General features: G+C 44.2%; 1 protein-coding gene and 1 long non-coding RNA gene across 5 annotated transcripts in view; both read right to left on the minus strand.

The window, feature by feature from the left end:
- Nucleotides 1–1204: 1204 nt before the first annotated feature.
- LOC126212890 (uncharacterized) overlaps nt 1205–20724 on the minus strand; it is a 474898-nt gene continuing 455378 nt past the window's right edge. The window contains exon 2 of the long non-coding RNA XR_007540958.1: nt 1205–1731. This is a non-coding gene — a long non-coding RNA (uncharacterized LOC126212890). The remainder of the gene's footprint in view (nt 1732–20724) is intronic.
- The window catches only part of LOC126212888 (uncharacterized), a 144884-nt gene continuing 126299 nt past the window's right edge, over nt 2140–20724 (minus strand). For all 4 annotated transcript variants that reach the window (XM_049940389.1, XM_049940390.1, XM_049940388.1 and 1 more), the window contains 2 exons: nt 13890–14098; nt 2140–3736 (listed from right to left, as the gene is read on the minus strand). In XM_049940389.1, coding sequence (XP_049796346.1) covers nt 2637–3736; nt 13890–14098 — 1309 coding nt within the window. In that variant the 3' untranslated portion in view covers nt 2140–2636. The remainder of the gene's footprint in view (nt 3737–13889; nt 14099–20724) is intronic.

Genomic DNA, 20724 nt, shown 5'->3' on the forward strand with positions numbered 1-20724 from the left:
ACCACGAGTGAAAGGGTTTAACAGGTGATTCCCTGACCACCCATATCTGCTCGCTGGTTCGCCTTTTTGAAGACCAGAACGTGACAGCAGCGGCTGTAAGCAGCAGCAGGGAGTGGCCAGTGGTGGGGCTTGCAGTCCTCTGCTGCTCCTGATTGGCTGAAAGGCCCACGTGTAGAAGGATTTCGTAGAGAGGCTCGGAGCTCGGGGAATCGAAAGCTGGCCGTCGGCGCCCGTGTGGCCGACGTGGCGGGTCGCGGGCGCTCTGGAGCGGAGTTCTGTGTCGCGACGCACAGTGTTCTCGAGTTTCGAAACGCGTTCTCGTTTGCGCGCATCCATTACCGCTTAAGAACTTTCCTGTCGTTATCTGCGAATGTTGCATAGTAATTAGTGTGGGCGTTTACGGCGAATTGTAGCTCAGGGAAAACTCGGTGATGTTAGCTAAGTGGTAGTGGTCCTCCGACTCAAATGACTGACTTGGCTGGGGTGATTGGATAGCGATAATCTCAGTTTGTTATCCAAATCTGGGAGTAATGTTTTTTGAGTGACCGTCTTCGTGTTGAGTTTGAACTGTGTATTTCGTACAGCCAGTCGAAAGTAATTTCCTGGACTTGGCTGTGAATGTTCCCAGTACTGCGGTCGGAACTCGGGATCTCGCCTGGGGGTAAGTAGGTAGCACGAGGGCCGTTAACTACTGGCTTTCGAGCGATGAGGTTCGATACTTTCCAGCGGGTCGAGGCTCGGCTGGCGACCACTGTGTCGGACTGACTTTACGCGTGTCCCGGTGGTGCAGGACGCTTGTGTGGGTGGGCCGCTAAGCGCCCCCAGTGCGCCCCGTGTCGGCTCTGGCCGCCGCCACCTAAAGAGAAGGCCGCGACGCGCTCTTGTGACGTCACGCAAAGCGGGCCAGGGTTGGCTTGGCGCTGCGCTGACAGCATCGAGGCGCACGGCCTGCAAATCCTCGTCAAACGGTTTTACAGAATGTGTTGAGCTGCCGGCGCCCCCCTGCGGCCAGGCGGGCTGCACCCGGCACCTGCCTCCCTCTGGTTCCACTGCGTCCAGTACGAAAATCGCGGTTAACACTGCGGGTGCTTGGTAAGTGCGCGAAGATTGCTGTACTTTCACAATTCACGAAAAGCACTCCACGTAGTACTATTTATCACAGGATTTTCAGTTGTGCTGGATACTAAATTAACACAGACACTCCTTTACTTTGCTCACTCAGGTTTTATTTGAACAGATGGGAGATCGTCTATTGATTACGAATCACAACAATTTCGGCGTACTGTGTGCTCCTAGTGAAGCTACTATGGCACATGTTCTCCAGGACTCACAGTACTGGCACAAGTTTATCCTTCCACAGTACTGTTTCTGTAAATACGCCCTTAAGTAATGTTCTTCCTTGCTCAAGAGTGGCACATGGAACATTAACTTTTAACATCTGCCATAGTAGCCTTACAAACCTCTAGCTTAACAAATCACCATCTTGTCTCACAAACCCAATAATGCTAATCTCACATAACTCTGCCATTCGACACTTTGCATTCACTTCAAGCCACATTTCACACAACAAGTCATGTGTTACTTTATTACTATACCTGTTTGAGCCACTCTATGTAATCGAACCACTAATAAGCTCAACAAACCCATTTACACTTTCATGCACACACCACTTCAGTCATTGGCCCCTCTCTTTTGATTTTATAAGTATCTGAATGTCTCTTGTCATGGTACCTGAATTACAAATCATGTAAAAGTACATCTTTCACACACATATGGAAAATTACCTTGTTTCAGACATAATTTTATATACTAATATCATACATCATATATTAATAAAACCGACAAACTGCAAAGACAGATCCTCGAAGGAAACCGGAGAAAAAACGTCCTACGAACATGTATCCAGAAACGCACCATCGCCACGGTAGATGACCCTGACGTACGGGAATTCCTCCGACAACGTGCTGCGTTTTCCTTGTATATAACAGGCCGTGTGATTGACGCAGCCTATTGTATACACGAAGCATTTCCCAACAGTTTTAGTGAGTCAGTGCATTAGAATAGGTAGACAGAGGCTACCACTCACAAATAAGCACACAGCTATAAATGAAGGAGACGTTAGGAAAGAGAAGTACTGGCTGTACGATATCAGATTTAATGACATTTAATATTGCCATACCAGGTAGAGTCCATTTTTATTGCTGGGCTTAATGCAGTGTAGTGTGGAGACAGTTATTTGCGAAAAATACTGAAGGAGGCTACAGCGAGGATTCTGAAAAGGGAGACTGTTCATTGTTTCTCCTGGCCAGATTCCTCTCGGCTGCCGAACACAGCTCTAGACCTGCAGGGATGTTGGTTGGGTTCCACCAAAGAAGTATCCTGTTCTTCAGTATGGGGAGCGTCGTTCCATTGCAAACAAAACAGACGAAGAGCACTGGTCCTTGCACCATCGTAACTAGATGCATATAGTACACTAACTGCGCTATTCCCTGAGCCTGGTGGAACCCAATTCTAATAATAATTCCTATTCCACTTAATATAACGGCCTTAACTGACATAAAAAGACATTCCTTCTTTGAGGCAAATTTCTTGTTATCAACAATTTCGAGTTGCCGCATGGAGCACCGAGTACGTAGTTACATGTATCCAAGCAGTCCGAGACAAATCAAATTGAATGCCACAGACACTGAAATCCCTGCAAGGACTACTATACGACTGTAGATCAGGTAATATTTACTCGTCTTTTCCAAAGCAACAGCTGCCACACATACTATACTCCACGGTATAAACACACACAGCACCTCACGACAGAATAACTGGCTTACTTCAGCAGGTAGTAGCTGGTCAGGAAGCCTGAGATGGCGAACACAAGCATACATCTGGTAGCAGAATGAGTTCAGCCACATACAGCTGAGAAGTGTGAGGGCGCTGTCTACCAGCACTGCTGTAGGTAAGTCAGGGACGCCTGCCATACGATACACGACCTCAGAACACAGGATCTGGGTTATGCACGTGATCTGAAAGGACAAGAATATCTTTCCAGGCAAGTTGCGTAAATGCGGAAGGTACATGTATACTCCGGCAGTCGAAAGACGGAAAATGATATTTATCAGTATAAATGACATTTCTAAAGGCTTCAAGCTGACAATTTTGAAATCCTTGTATTTCAAGGTGGCGTTGGTTAAACTGTTTTTGTAGTTCAGTGTTTCTTCTGTTAGCTTTTGATCCAGTATACTACTCCTACTATAGACCGATAGAGATCCGAACGTAGTGAACGAACAATTATGGGAAGTCTTAATGGAGGAAAAGTCGCGACACTTTAGCAACAGAATAGCTCTGGAAACAGAGCAGATTGCTTCTGTAGCGTTCGACTGCAGACATGACTGATCATCAGGACTATCGAAATAGCAGCGAGCATCGTGCACGGACTGTACCATACTAAACGGGACGTCGTGACAAATGCCGTACGAGTTGACAGCCATCCAGGCCAGCAGACAGAGGTTGACGTTTGCCCTCTGCGTGTACGCCAGGTAGCTGGTGACGGGTATGTGGGGCGACCTCTGCACCACGTCGTCCCACAGCTGCTCGCGGCACTGCTCGCGCTGCTTCACGGCTTCCAGTGGCAGGTCTTCCAGCGGACACGTGGGGTGGTCCAGGGCGTTCACCAACAGCTGCACGCAGTCAGTGCCCACGGAGAGCGTAGCGTGGCTTCTGTCCTCCAGCTGCCACTTCTCGTCTGCAAGAAAACGACAGCAAGTAGGTGGTGGCCGTACACTGCAGGCAGCTGAATCCAAAGTCTTCTCTGGATGACGAGCCTGGGCGTCGTTTACCCACATTATCCAGGTTCAGTTACCCAGAACTATGTAAGGCGGCATGTCAACACAAAGTAAGAGTATTAACAAAGACAGGTATCATTGTTACTATGCACGTCTATTTCATCTACAGGGTGCCCAAGAAGTCCCTGCATCGCTCTTGACATAGTAAAAATAAGGAAGTAAATAGGTTTTATTGATAGTCCTGCATGGAAAAAAACAACGTTATCAGAATTATATTTTTGTTTCAGCACTGCAGTCTTTGAGTTCCGAATCCATCTTGTAAAGGAGGGATTAGTGGAGGATTCGTGGGTTCATGAACGTCCGCAGATAGGAAAAACTATGTAACGCATGATGAGACAATTTGCCTCAGTCCCCCTCGTAAAGTAGCCATGCCTGATTGAGATAAATGTCCTGTATTTTCAGGCTGTCTCAAAGACAGGCCACGTATTGGAAGCAATAAAAAGTGACAGGAAACGTGTGTCACCCACTCTTAATCAGATGAGCAGTTTCCAATGAAAACCATTTGCAAAAGAGCAGTTCGACTTCAAGCATCTTGTTCAAAAATGCACGAACACATTGAAAAAATATGAATACGAAAGGATTTAGGCCCATGTTTGTTACTGAATTATCTGACAGTAGTGTGGAGCAACGATTTGTAACCTACCGTACTTTGTTGTGGTGACTTCTGCCATGTCTCGCTCAAGAGTGTTGTTTACGTATAAATGTGCCATATACCACTGTTTGATCAGGAAAAAATTGTTTTCTTGTCTAAGGAAAGTACCCATATTACCAAGAGTTGGAAAGGAACCTACCTCACCTTATGTGGGCCATTGTGTGATCAGAATACCTGTTAGGACCTCATTCTTTTGAAGCTTACATGAATGGGAACTTCCATTTCTCTGTACAACAGAAGTTTTCAGTATCTCAGCTCCATGACAAGGCAATCACGGATCTTCTGTGGTTGTAGAAGGAAGGAGCTTGAGTCTCGTTTTGTTGTTCAGATGTGTGGGTTTCTTAATGAACAACTTATTCTCGGATTCTATTTGGTTCTGCAGCATTTAAAGCCACATTAAAGTGGTTACCACGAAATCCCAACATTACCACCTCAACAACCTTTTGAAATCGTCATGACAAACTTTTGATCTTACCACGCAAATAACTGAATATGAAGAATAATAAAGCCTCATGTGGCTCAACGTTGAAAGATTAATGGAAAATTGACACAAGTGTTGAAGAAGTCTTTCTAAGCAGAATTACTAGAACGATCCGCAATAAAGCGAGGGGGACAGCGAGACACATAGATATCTGAGGAAGGTGTGATCGTCCATACACTGATCCGTTGGATACGTATTTTTTTTTATATCTAACTACCTCCATATAGAATATACTCTTCTGAATATAACTCCATAGGCGTCCTGTACAAAGAAATAGGATGCAGGCTGAATTCTCGTCTTTGTGATATTTCACTTTCCTCCGTGAAGTTAGTGACCCCATCACGCAGCGTAAAAAAAAGTGATGGAGCATATTTGTCACCAGTTTGTTTCGTTAGCACGAGATTGTCGAGAAAAAGCACAACAAAATACATCAACTGACGATTTTGGGAGTTCCTTTACCACAATGAACGATTTACTGTTAATACTCTGTTTGCATACATTCAAAAACACGCAGAAAAATGTAATTACTTCGTCTCACTCGCACCTAGTGTAATGATAATAATGTAGCAATAAATGCAATTGGGACATACATGCCTCAGCTGCTGAGTGGATGAATGTGGGATTACAGCTCCAGAGATTTGGGAGACAGGCATTGCTCCCGAGATTCCTTCTGTCACTTATCTCTTCTTTCACCTCTGACATTGATTTATGGAAATCGAAAATGTTGGAACTGTATAATTGTTCGGGGACCCAATAATTAACTGTGTCCCACAATTATTAACTGGGTAAGTTAGTTCAGAAGTAGGAAGACGGCGAGTGACCACAACCTGCAGTAGGACAGTGGCTCGCGAAGCACTGTGGTGACCAAACCAGGCCTCAGCTTGATGACGGCTTTACCTACTGCATTCTGAGAAGTCCTGATGGTCGTTGTCCTCGAGCACTATTCCTGTTCAGAGTACAAATCAAAGGAGAATGATACTGATATGCTACACACCATCCAATGTATATAGTTCATTGGCGTGTTGAGCGCAAATGTATACCCAGTAAGACGAATAAGTTCTGAAAGATTCTTATACACAGGCACATTCCGTGAAAGGCCCAATGCACGACTTTGTCGTAAACACTCCATTTTCTTTGTTATTCACTCCACTCTCACCACATTATCGTGTGGTGCGCAAGCTTCGGACACTTTGCTGCTCTTCAGCCTATCGAAGTTAGGTCACTATAGCTTTTATGGAAGAATGAATAAAATGATAGGTTTCAAAAAAATAAAAGCCATAGCGTCTCTACATAAACACATGTACATTGAAGCTGATGATGGTGCTATGGTGAAGATAAGGCTCGTGCTTCTGGCAAGTCACTGGCAGTCAGTTCCCAATAACTACTACGAGGGTAATACGGTATGATGCAGGTGCCGGCCAGAAAGGGTGTATGTATTCAAGGTGTTGGAGTGGGCTGGGAAGTATGATTGACAAGTTGGTGTGGGTAGAGGGAGGCGTGAGGGAGGGATGGCAGTGGTCAGGAGGCTGGAAGCGGGATCATCTACATATTGAAGAGGCGTAGACGCTAGGATTATAGCTGGTTGGAGGAGTAAGTGTCTACATACTATTCTGGAACAGGAAGAACCAGCCGGCTGAAGTTCCGCTCGAATAGGATGCAGAAGGGTGGCAATTGGAGGGTAGATATGACATGTTGGTATAGGCGCACCAGAAGCCTAGGTATCCAGAGGATAGGCGAGAAATATTGCTTTTGTTCCCGACGTTTATGGAACGTTTACAATTTGTGACAAAGTCTGAGGAACTTCAGAAGAGAGGGCAATGTAATCAGCTGGCAGAGGTTGCGTCTGAGACGGCAAATATGATACAGAGTGCAAGGTGTTCTAAGACTGTAAGGAATGGTAAATTTTTGAGAGTGCTGAGATCCAAGCTATATTGGCGAAAGTAACACTAAGGCATTTGGAAAGACGAAGGAAGAAACAAGATCAGGGGTTAACGTCCTGTTGGTGAAACAGCTATTAGAGCATAACCCAGAATTGGGAAGAACGGGGAAGCAGGACAACTGGGTCCATCCATTCACCATCCTGTCATTCACCATAAGCTGTGTAGGGACATCGAAGAGAAACTAAATATGCTCGAAAATCAAGTTTGGAGCCAACAGCTTACCACAGCAGCGCCTCGTTCAGTGGGTTTTACCCAAGTACAGATGATGGCTGAATGATGGAGTCCCCACATTGTCGAGTTTCCTGTCTTCTTAATTTGAGTTTGTTGTAACCTGAGGATGCGTGATTATTCCCAGATATGAGAAAGTGAGAGTCCTCTGCCCATGTCAGCAGAGAGGAATGGAGCAGCAGGTCCACCGCCTTACTGCAAGCGCTTATCTTCCTCCATGTAATTGGGCACTGTCCTTGCATTGTGAGAGAACTGTGACTCGGAGTTATCTGTTGAGTGTACATGACTGTAATGGATGCGTTAAGAGCTTAACATCCACATCTGACACACATGTTGTTGTGTCATGCTTTTAATAAATTTACAAGTAGATAAATGAAACAGTCAATGATCAGAACGCCTTATTGTTTGGAAAGCAATACACGTATCTTTGGCTCCTCGTGGCTGTGGCTGCGTGAGCACGTGTGGTATTAATTGGGGTCCAAATACACAGGAGCTGCTGAAAACACTGAGCGGCATCACAGTGCAAGTCTGCAGATGATGAGCACTGGACGTTTACTACAACTGTGCCAAATATGTGTCTGTTGTTGGCCCTCGACTCTCTGTACGTGCATGCTTGGCCTAGGCTTGACTGAGTGACGTTACGCCGACACTGCACTCTGAAGGCAGAAATTCGTCGCTTCTCTGCAGTCGTCATGGAACCGTTGATACCCTCGTAGACAGAACAGAACTCAGGCTGGACTCTGGCAGAACTCGTACCAGGCACTGGCAGAGCTGGAAATACTTGTCGTGTGTGGCGCCTCGAAGCTACAGGAGGAGTGGCTTACTACTTCTTTCTCATAGGCGGTGGCGATGCTGCTTAGGTGTACAGCATCTCTCCGGCGGTCGATTGACGATTTGCTGCAGGCGATTATCGTCGACACCACATGTGTCACCTTCAACAGTGTCACAGGCATCAGTGTATCATGATACATTGAGGAGAGGTAATGTAATGTAGAACACTGACACGAGGTCTGGTGATGAGAAACTTTATGCTTCAATTCCCCCTCCCATTACTGGGGAAATACCAGCAATGCAAATTTCTTCCATCACCTGGATTCGAATCACTTTACCTTTGAAGAGAGTACCACCACACAGTCATGTTTATGTGTGCCATGGTGGAAGTTAGGGTGAGAGAAATGATTGGTGGTGTTTATTGTAGTAATTCCTTGGGTTTTTAACATAAGTGATTTTGATGTAGCAGAGGCTACACCAAGAGGTGAAGTTATCGAGGCAGGTGGAGATATGCTGTTGAGTAAGGTTTACAGTGACAAAAGAAGCATGGTGTGCCAGACAAGGAGCTATACAGTAAACATAATTCATTGGGACACCTGGCACTTGCCAGTTTCCTCCCAGAGATCCGAATGTGCGACTATTGCGGAATATTTCGCCAATGGAGGAGTCATCATACCACTTTTCAATTATAGGCCACATGTCCTGTGGACAGACACCAGTGGTTCCCATTACCTTCTGCATTCTCATGCCTTTGAGCACTGCTGACTCTTCACGGTTTTAGGAGCAGGGGAAGAAAGTGCCTTGAAGCTCTATCCGCCCATCCATCATTACTGATGATTTTTATTCTAAATTTAAGCAGTAGCGAGGTTTGAACCTGGGTCCCATGACGTTTTGATTAGTATACAAAGACACTACCCTTAAATCATAGGTGAGCCGTGGGATATAAACTTGCATACTGTATGATATCACACAACTTGACTAGAGCTAGTAGGAAATAAGATGTTTTTTATTTTATTTTATTTTTTTTTTTTTATTGAGGTCGAAAGTAATGGAGTCATGAGCAGCCTCTCATAAGAATTTCCTGAAATTGTAAGACGTCGTGGTCTCCTTCATTGCTTACATATTCCGCCCTCACAATCATATTCTGCATATCAAGACGCTTCATTCGAGCCCAAACTCGAAAAGATAAAGTAAGTATTGTATGAATTCATGTAAACGATATGCAGATAACTAATAAATCGCAAGTGCACACCGTGGTTGAAATACTCGAGGGTGGCGTACACACATACATTCCAGACTCGAAGGTCACAGGAGCTTCTAGCTGGAGAGAGGCAACTGCACCCCAGGAGGCCGGTCCCAAGCTATCTACGTCGGCCAGTGACCGCCTGTAGAGCAGACAGCGTTAGCCCGAGTGAAAGGACGACACTGTGTTTGGCTTAAAAGCAAATTCCGCTACATTGTGTGGGAGCGGTTAGCCTACACATTCTTTACACATAGTATGCAGTTTCAGAGATTTTCACAGGGAGACAGCAAACGCCAAACACCGATACTACAGATTTCCGGATTGGTCACCTTAAGCGAAACGTCATTCTCCCGTTTTAGAAGAGCAATGCTGATTGGCAGACGATATTTCTGACGCCTTGAGCTGAATGAGTAATGGAAGAGACCGAAAGATATACCCCTTCACGTCTGGCGTGCAGAGGGGCCGTTCCGTTGTCGCTCTTGGAGCGAGAACACGTAACGAGAGCGTGCGCGCTCGTACGTGTACTCAAAGAGCGAGGAACAAGTCTCTCCTCAGTACTTCACTGGGAGAGCACCTCTGTCGCACGCCAATAGACTAGGGGCGAATAGGAGTCCTTGACTTCATCAAGGCGTAGGGAGAGTTTGATTGGCGAAGGTCAATCCAGATAGAACGAGAGTTATCTTATTTGTCGGCAGCGAGCGGCGCAGACAGCAGTCATCACAGCCACAGCTCTTTGACCCCCACATTTCCTCCACAACAGTACCCTTCACTGCATATCACACGTGACAGCCTCCACTGTACCTAGCAACATTCTAACCGATAATTATTCAAGTCTAGTAGGTGCAGCTCTCATCCATTCTGCCAAGTCAATAACAATCTTAAACTTTGTATAGAAATTTCATTAGCGAAGCCTATCCTTAAGAGGTAACTTCACATTCTGAAAAGAACCCGCAAATAACGTGTTCAATTCATAACTAAAAATGCTATTGTGATTTCTCAGAATTTTTGCAAAATAAGTAATAATTTTCGTTGCTTTCATGTTTTTCTTACACTAACTAGCACTACTCCAGTACCCAAGTATCCCACTAGTTACGTAAGACATTTTGTGAATTTTTGTGTCATTTCCTTACAGTGGACGACTCCAGAAGGTATTTATTGCCGAAAGTATTTCAGGCATTTCTCTTTAGAACGTTAGGAGTGTCCGTCTGACTTCTGTAGTAGTGTGGGGGTGGAAATTGCATCTTGCAGGGGCCAAAGGGTAAAGGGTACATCTCAGATTAATCTGTTGCGCAGAATGACAGAATAGCACCAACCCACACACTCACAAAATGTGTGACTTTATAGTCTTGTGTTGTAAATGCTATATTTAATTCGTTTTGTGGTGTTATATACAGGAATTTTAAACAGGGACAAAGAGATATGGTGGTCGTATTTGTGTTAAATTGTATGTACCGAATTGTCGAGCAGTCATTAGATACAGTGAGTATATCTATAAGATATGAAGCACTGAGTCTGGCTTGTTGAGGTTGTTTGGTAACGTGTGGTTGTTATGGATGAGAGGAGAATGAACCCTTTTTCAATAGATTGTTCAGTTTATGGAAAATGTGGCAGTGTTTTTGTTCATGTGTATCACCAATCCCAGGGTTTCTGATCTGCAGAATGAGGTGCTGGTATCATGATATCTCACAAGCACCCATTGGCAGTACCATCTGATTCTATGTTGTAGAAATTACCTGTGCTTTGTAGAGTGTATAGTGACTGGGACTGTGTTACGAGACTGTAACAATTTTCATTAAAGTATTGTTGTAGCATTGAGATAACATGTGAGTGATGAAGATCTCGTTGGAGCTGAGGGAACAGACATGTGGATGGAATGCTATGCTGCTGCTTTGTCTTGCTGTTTTATGTGGCGAAACAAGGTTAGGTATAGGTTTTAAGCTGATGTTTTGGTGTGGCTGAAGATAAAGTTGGATTGCTTTTTGGAACAGGTGACTTGGATGTTAAAATGGAAGGTGACTGTGGCTGTTATCGTCATCTGTTGGACGAGAGTTGAAGGAGAGTGAATGTTGTGGGAAACAGTGGTTCTAAACTGGATGTCTTTCATGTTAGGGATGCGACACAAAAAACTGTTGGGATGATGACGGTGAGCTCGACTGATGGTGTAGAAAACCGTGGATCTGAACTCAATATCTTTGATGGTGAGGGTGCAGTGCATGTAGTTGTTGGGATGCGGAATGTAAGTTTAGTGTCGTGAATAATGCGTTTATATTTATTAGATCATTCGAGTTGAGGCTGTGTAGATGATGCAGTTGTGCAAGGATTGTACATTTGGCATAGTTAACATGGTTGGTTTTACGAACTTCCAGTATGCTGCTGTAGTTTGGGTCAGCAACTTCTGGTAATCAGTGAACGAAAAACCGTTCCGAGGTTTTGTTCATTCGATGAGTTATCTGTATGCACTGTAAATGTTCATTGCACGTTTTTGACATCTTCGGAAATGCCATTTTCGACTATGTTATGGTGATTTGAAAATGGGTCTCGGTCCGAAACAAATCATCGAATCAATAAAAAATAAAAATTTGCAACTTGGACTGGTCTTGTTTGTAATTGGGATAGGCCAGGTGGTTCTGCGATACTGGGTCAGATAGTCGTCACACAGGAAGTATTTGTGACATCTGTAGCCTTGGATTTGCGATTTAGTTGATTTTACACAATGGCAGCGACAGCAAATCAGGACTCAGTTCCTGATACGTTGGTCTGTTGTGGGCAAGCATCTAGTTCTGCTGGACAGTGATGCGTAAAACAGGCGACAGTAAAGCACCACGGTTTTAATAGTGGCGAGGGCAACTCTTTCAGACAGGGCCGTTGTAGCAGCCTGCTGGATGTCGCAAGCCATCTCCAACATCGCCACGTGCTCAGAAGAGATTCGCACCCGTTTCTTCTTTCTCTCTCTCCCCCCCCCCCTCCCCCCTCCCTATCTCGACCGAACTGCCACGATCTCTCCGATCTCTCTGGATTATCACGACAACTTTCCCCTTAAGATATCTTCAATGTCGGGCTTAAAGTTAGCTTCCAGACAAACGGCTAGTTGTCCACAACTCTGTAAGCTCTTGTCGCTGCTCATTCTTTAATATCTTGTCGCTACTCGCGTGGAATAGAAACATCAACTACAGCTCACACGTTTGTTCTCGGTGTCCATAACAGTTTCAGTCATACTTATAGACTTGCTGCCGAGTGCAGCTGAGTCTAGAAACAGATGGGGTAAGAGTCTGCTTGTTTAGTAACTTGCTAACAATGCGTATTTCCGTTTATGTGCCACTATTATTCTTATGAGTGTCTGCAGTAAATTATCGGCTGCAGCCGAAATTTTGTAAAGACCGTTCTTCGCAGTATTACAGTCCCTGGTTCTAATATACGCATATTCTTATGATAACTTACTTCTTTATGTGTTGTAACCCTTTTCGACCACCTTAGTTTTTTAATTAGTCGGTTTACTACCAATTAGAACCCTGCAAGTTCGATTGCCTCAAGCGGTCAAGAGTGACAACGGCAGGCATAAATAATTATTCCGCTGAGGGAGCACAAGCCCACTGTCCCCCCTTCCTCTCATTTAAGTGGAGTTACCCCCTACCGAACAAGAAGCTATCAGACAGTTACAAAGAAAGAAATGAATGGACGATTACAGCTCGTTTCATGTCTGGTACAACGATAGATAGATGATCGAGTAAGAGATAAAGTCCAGCAACGAGAGCAAAATAATAAATTTAAAGAATATAGTGATTCGAACAAATAGAGTTGATTACCAGACAGGTTTGATAGCTGAAACTACAGTGTTTCCTCAGTCCTACTACAGTTCATAGTATTGACACTTCAAAGGATAATATTAACAGTGTACCTCATACAATTAACTGTTCTGTTACAAATCGAAATATTGTTCGTCAAAGAAAATTAGTAAATACGAACAGTATCATGCCAGGATCATAGATGAGAAATGTAGAACACTACACCAGTTACAGTATTGACTAAACATTAGCTTGTCTGAAGCCGTTAAGTTGCAGAAACCATTCGCCATTTTTAAAACAAGCCTTAGACTAGGTCTGAAAAAAAAACTACGTGTACAGAAGTTTAGAGCGTTTATAGAAGATAAGAAGGAACACTTTTTTATATGAGGCACGTGTCGCACATATATGAAGGTCTTATATGCACTGGCGTTCAGAGACGGTGTTCAAAGTGCTGTGGGATGGGCACTGTTTTAGAGGTGTTGCGTGCCTCCTACGGGAGGGAGACGAGTTGTTCAGTGTACCAGACACTGGCAGACACCCCAGTTGAGGTGGTCGCCTGTTAGGCCGAGGCTGCAAACATTATTTGAGAGACACCCACTTGTTTCGAGTGTGTTGCACAATCATTAGCAGCGAGCTGGCACTTGAGTAACGTCTCCAAAACATCACACAGCCTCTGTACATCGCCGGCATCGAAACCTTCACGGGCCACGAGCAGGTGGGGGTACACCTATGACCTTTGTGTCACATAAACTTGTCATAGATCCAGACGGAGAGTTGCCGAGGAATCTAAACACTGACTTTGGAAAGAGCACCAGAGATTACCTTGCGTGGCATGCAAAATCACGCAAGAGCTAAAACTACATATTCAGAAGGATATTTGAATTTCATTCCTCGAACAACTTGAACACTTGTCAGCGCATAACCATGAAGTGGCCGGGTCCCAGTATTAAACTTACCTACAATCTTGACATCATCTTCGTAGAATGAATCGATGTACTCAGCTGCAGTGTGCCAGTAGACACGAAGGAAGGCGTACACTTCGTCAGCGAGGCTGAACATTTGCGACGCCTCTGGCTGCCGCTCCTTGCACAGCGCACTGAAGTCGTCGTCAAAGGAGAGGCTCCACGGCTGATGGCGCAGCAGGCGTTCACTCAACAGCGGCCGCCTGTAGCACACAAGGTGCGAGGTTAAAAGTTGAAAACCTAGCATGTATAGTTTATGCAAGAACGTACAAGTATCCAAAAATGTGTGTGAAATTTTATGGGACTTAACTGCTAAGGTCATCAGTCCCTAAGCTTACACACTACTTAACCTACATTATCCTAAGGACACACACACACACACCCATGCCCGAGGGAGGGCTCGAACCTGCGCCGGGACCATCCGCGCACCACATGACTGAAGCGCCCCAGACCGCTCGGCTAATCCCGCGCGGCTAAAAGTATCCAGAACGGATTTCCACTCACCAGTGGATTAGAAACTTCCTGGCAGATGAGTACTGTGTGCCACACTGGGACACAAACCTGGAACTTTTTCATTCTTTAAAGGATGCATAGTAACACAGCCAACAATCGCAAACCCATTGGTCTTTTTAGCATTTTAGCGCATCAAGATTTCATCTTTAGATTTCGGAGCACTTTAGTGAGACACCGATTATAACTATTTCTTGCAGGTCATCCACTCCGTTCTGTGCTGCTATATCGTTTTAAGTGGTTTCAGACTCATCAAACTGCAGAACTGCAGCGCTTGCCGCAGAATACCTCTTTTCTTTAAAGAAGAATTTCGTATGCATTGCAAGAGAGTGAACATGTGATATTTATGTTAAGGATATGAATGACTTGTTCAAATTTGTTATAGATGATTTTAGACGCTGACATGTAGACATGACTGTCATGAGCTGAAGCAAAATCGTGCACATTACCACTTGAAAATGGCTCAAAAGGCCGAAACTGCAATTGTAAAACAATTTTTATAGTCAATGGCGAATATGACGTCCTTAAAAAAATAGACATCGAGCTAGGCAGGGAGGAACCGAGAGCCGCCGTGACAGCCTTACTTCCGCCAGTAGCTCAGCCGCTGCCTTCCAGCCGTCACAGAAGCTCCCCTGCACGGCTGGCGGGACCAGCGCTCCCGGAAGGATGGGCACTGCAGTGACCAGAGGCCTCGGGGGTTGCTTCCTGGACGAATCCTCACTCTGCAGTGGAGAGTGCAGTCACTTGAAACGTCGGGAATCCGACCTGCCAGGGAGTTTCCTATCTGCTTTAGGTGATGTGACATCTGCGATAATTTTCCGTAAAGACTGTATGACAGCTGAAAGCAGAATCCCCACAGGAAGAAGAGCTCTATGGACAAATGTGAATGTACCGTCAAGCAGGTCCACTTATTCAGTCCCTTTCAGCTAATCCAACGGCTAAGGACAGCGCGATACGATGACTTAAACTATTTCAAATCCGTCTTTGCAAATACCAAACATGTGTTTTTATTTCACAATAGGTCTTTCGTTTTACTCATTATACCCTTATCAGTTGTGGCATTTCTATAATGTTTCCACTTACATCCGGCAGTGTGCATCCCACCGTCTCACACTGCTATGCTTGACGTCCAGAAGTACATGTCTCCTCACGTGAAACTTGACAAAATGACGCTTCAGTATTGCATAAAAATGTTTATTTACTTGGCTCTGAAGCATTCGTTCGGTCTCGCTTCGTGATTGGTTGGTTCGGGTCTCTCGTTTGGTAGTGAAAATTGTTGTTGTTGTTGTGGTCTTCAGTCCTGAGACTGGTTTGATGCAGCTCTCCATGCTACTCTATCCTGTGCAAGCTTCTTCATCTCCCAGTACCTACTGCAACCTACATCCTTCTGAATCTGCTTAGTCTATTGGTCTCCCTCTACGATTTTTACCCTCCACGCTGCCCTCCAATGCTAAATTTGTGATCCCTTGATGCCTCAAAACATGTCCTACCAACCGATCCCTTCTTCTAGTCAAGTTGTGCCACAAACTTCTCTTCTCCCCAATCCTATTCAATACCTCCTTATCTTCAGCATTCTTCTGTAGCACCATATTTCGAAAGCTTCTATTCTCTTCTTGTCAAAACTGGTTATCGTCCATGTTTCACTTCCATACATGGCTACACTCCATACAAATACTTTCAGAAACGACTTCCTGACACTTAAATCTATACTCGATGTTAACAAATTTCTCTTCTTCAGAAACGATTTCCTTGCCATTGCCAGTCTACATTTTATATCCTCTCTACTTCGACCACCATCAGTTATTTTACTCCCTAAATAGCAAAACTCCTTTACTACTTTAAGTGTCTCATTTCCTAATCTAATCCCCTCAGCATCACCCGATTTAATTTGACTACATTCCATTATCCTCGTTTTGCTTTTGTTGATGTTCATCTTATATCCTCCTTTCAAGACACTGTCCATTCCGTTCAACTGCTCTTCCAAGTCCTTTGCTGTCTCTGACAGAATTACAATGTCATCGGCGAACCTCAAAGTTTTCATTTCTTCTCCATGAATTTTAATACTTACTCCGAATTTTTCTTTTGTTTCCTTCACTGCTTGCTCAATATACAGATTGAATAACATCGGGGAGAGGCTACAAGCCTGTCTCACTCCCTTTCCAACCACTGCTTCCCTTTCATGTCCCTCGACTCTTATAACTGCCATCTGGTTTCTGTACAAATTGTAAATAGCCTGTCGCTCCCTGTATTTTACCCCTGCCACCTTCAGAATTTGAAAGAGAGTATTCCAGTTAACGTTGTCAAAAGCTTTCTCTAAGTCTACAAATGCTAGAAACGTAAGTTTGCCTTTTCTTAATCTTTCTTCTAAGATAAGTCGTAAGGTTAGTATTGCCTCACGTGTTCCAACATTTCTACGGAATCCAAACTGATCTTCCCCGAGGTCCGCTTCTACCAGTTTTTCCATTCGTCTGTAAAGAATTCGCGTTAGTATTTTGCAGCTGTGACTTATTAAACAGATAGTTCGGTAATTTTCACATCTGTCAACACCTGCTTTCTTTGGGATTGGAATTATTATATTCTTCTTGAAGTCTGTGGGTATTTCGCCTGTCTCATACATCTTGCTCACCAGATGGTAGAGTTTTGTCAGTACTGGCTCTCCCAAGGCCATCAGTAGTTCTAATGGAATGTTGTCTACTCCCGGGGCCTTGTTTCGACTCAGGTCTTTCAGTGCTCTGTCAAACTCTTCACGCAGTATCTTATCTCCCATTTCATCTACATCCTCTTCCATTTCCATAATATTGTCCTCAAGTACATCGCCCTTGTATAAACCCTCCATATACTCCTTCCACCTTTCTGCCTTCCCTTCTTTGCTTAGAACTGGGTTTCCATCTGAGCTCTTGATATTCATACAAGTGGTTCTCTTCTCTCCAAAGGTCTCTTTAATTTTCCTGTAGGCAGTATCTATCTTACCCCTAGTGAGACAAGCCTCTACATCCTTACATTTGTCCTCTAGCCATCCCTGCTTAGCCATTTTGCACTTCCTGTCGATTTCATTTTTGAGACGTTTGTATTCCTTTTTGCCTGCTTCATTTACTGCATTTTTATATTTTCTCCTTTCATCAATTAAATTCAATATTTCTTCTGTTACCCAAGGATTTCTATTAGCCCTCGTCTTTTTACCTACTTGATCCTCTGCTGCCTTCACTACTTCATCCCTCAGAGCAACCCATTCTTCTTCCACTGTATTTCTTTCCCCCATTCCTGTCAATTGTTCCCTTATGCTCTCCCTGAAACTCTCTACAACTTCTGGTTCTTTCAGTTTATCCAGGTCCCATCTCCTTAAATTCCCACCTTTTTGCAGTTTCTTCAGTTTCAATCTGCAGTTCATAACCAATATATTGTGGTCAGAGTCCACATCTGCCCCTGGAAATGTCTTACAATTTAAAACCTGGTTCCTAAATCTCTGTCTCACCATTATATAATCTATCTGATACCTTTTAGTATCTCCAGGATTCTTCCATGTATACAACCTTCTTTTATGATTCTTGAACCAAGTGTTAGCTATGATTAAGTTATGCTCTGTGCAAAATTCTACAAGGCGGCTTCCTCTTTCATTTCTTCCCCCCAATCCATATTCACCTACTATGTTTCCTTCTCTCCCTTTTCCAACTGACGAATTCCAGTCACCCATGACTATGAAATTTTCGTCTCCCTTCACTACCTGAATAATTTCTTTTATCTCGTCATACATTTCATTAATTTCTTCATCATCTGCAGAGCTAGTTGGCATATAAACTTGTACTACTGTAGTAGGCATGGGCTTTGTGTCTATCTTGGCCACAATAATGCGTTCACTATGCTGTTTGTAGTAGCTAACCCGCACTCCTATTTTTTTATTCATTATTAAACCCAGTGAAAATTATCATATAGAAATTATTGGCCGTAAAACTTTGTCCTAAGGTCAGTGTTCCGTACATCGATTCGATACATATGTGTCAGGTACATGTTGTAATGAGAATGGAGCCCTCAGAATCGGGTATGAGATAATTTTTTTCTGATTAATCTACGACTGCATTCCCTATAGCCCATTAACGATGGAAAGTTTCCATACTGCCTGACACAATGCAGAACAATCATTACTCCCTGTACTCCTTGTAGTATGGTCCTTGGTTATCACTGTTACCTGACAACGACGTTGCCAATTAAAGCATGAAGCTGCATCATAATGAGTTCCGTGTGATGTCTGGGTCCCCAGTTTGACCGGAAAGCAGTCCCTCCCATAAGACAAGTGGTGCCATGGTGCTAAGGCTCGCAAATCATTTCCACGCTACGTACACCAGCACGCTGTTCTGCTTGGAGGTACAGTACCACACCTACTCCACTGACAAGCTGGAACTCAGAATCCGTGCCGTGATGAAAATCATCATTTCTACGCCCCAGATGGAGGATGTACGTGCACACTACAATGATCTGAATAAACATTATACGGAGATTTGGTTGGGGAAGAATTTCGGGAAAGGGCTGTTTTTAACATAATGGAGCCGTTCATTCCATAAGGCAACGAAAGGACGGATTTAAATGCAGCAAGGAAGTGAACAAACAATATCCACTGAAACAAGCTCTAAAGAAAATCTCGAAACTTCTGGACAGTTGCGAATGTACTACACTGCTATAATGACACAAAACTGACTGCCATATTCAGTTTAGGAGCAAGTGCGTTGCAACACAAAGTGGCAAATCAACAGAGGACGCAATAAATACTCGCCACATGGAGCTAGAGTGTCGACAAGCGGGGCAGACCGCTGCCACGAAGTCAATCGTCGACAATTTGCGTGCAGAGGCAGGGTCTGTGTGCTATAGGCGGCTTTAGCCTGTAGTGCTGGAGCCATTACTAAGGCTATCATGCGAGTCCAGTAATGAAGTGGATTGGAGGAATTTAGAAATGACCGACTGTAAATGGCGATACGTGAACTGTAGAAGAGACACGAAATGGTGCGCTGCCTGGACTAGGAGGGCGGTACCGAAGTTCCACCACTGCCGCTGGAGCTCTGTGACCCCTGATGCGTCTTTGGTTATCGCCTTTGTACTGACATCCAACAGAAGGTAAACACGCTGGGTCGTATGAACAAACAAGACGACGTTCTCTAGAGAAGATTCTCGGAGCAAAAGGAAAATCTCTGAGAAAGCTCTTACGAGCAAAACATTCGAAGCCATAATCTGTGACGAGAGGGTTCCTTTTTCTCACTACCTCTGCTCCCTGCTGAGTTCTCGGTGTGTGTGGTCTGCCGTGTCCCGCACAGAAAGCACGTGCAGTGTCACGTGTCATTCAGCTCGCTCAAACGGGCGACGTGTCTGGAACCGGCACCACTGTGTTCAGGCAGAGTTGCACTACGTTTCATTTTGTTTATTTTATATGCGCCAACAAATTATTAAGACAATTACGTACAGCTTACGAAAATGCATTTTCTTGAGATGTTACCGAATTTACAACATGCGGAAAACTTTTCAGTTACAGAAGTTAGGCGAACATTATGCGAACGAAATCTTAAGATTGCATGACTTTTTATCTACTCCAAGCCGGAACTCTGTCAGAGTTCTCTAACACGAGATAATTTTGGTTACCATGGTGCACATCTGGAATTGTCAGTGACACCGTTGTTTGGTGTAGGCCTACACCGAAGTTTTCTCGTACGTTAGTCTGAAAACTTAGGTCTACTAAAAAGCAGCAAGAATGTTTTAATTTTTACTTCTTTTGAAAGGTCGTCCCCTCTTCTTTGGTGATTTTCTGGAGGGAAGTTCACCAGGCAAGTAATGTTCTTATTGTGAAACCCATATAAACTTCTACAGTGTCTCTGTTCAGCATTTTGTTGGGCTACATATATCTTTCATTGCCTTCGAAGCAGCATGAATTCTGCCATTACTGTCAAAAAGTATGTAAAACTTAACCTGAACAGAACTTACTCAGCTCAAAGAATGCTAAAGAGCTCGTTTCAATGTTTTCCGATTGTGAGAAGCTCCTCTAGTTTTATTCATACGTAATCGGAGAACATTCTTTGTCTTAAGCAACATCCCTCACCTTTTTACTCACGTTGAGCACATTATCGGGTGGAGTATATTCTCTGACTCGCTTTACTCATGTTAACCTCAAAATGTCCTCCCAAAATTTCCAGTACGAAGTATATCCTCCGTTTTACTGACACGCCCCACTATATTTCGCCAGCACCTCAGCTCTCACCTGGACTCTCCCAGTGGTTCTTCGCCGATCATCTCCCACCCTTCGTCGTCGTCCTCATTGCTTCACCACTCACAGAGAGCCGTA

This window comes from Schistocerca nitens, chromosome 11, assembly GCF_023898315.1.
Source record: "Schistocerca nitens isolate TAMUIC-IGC-003100 chromosome 11, iqSchNite1.1, whole genome shotgun sequence".
NCBI lineage: Eukaryota > Metazoa > Arthropoda > Insecta > Orthoptera > Acrididae > Schistocerca > Schistocerca nitens.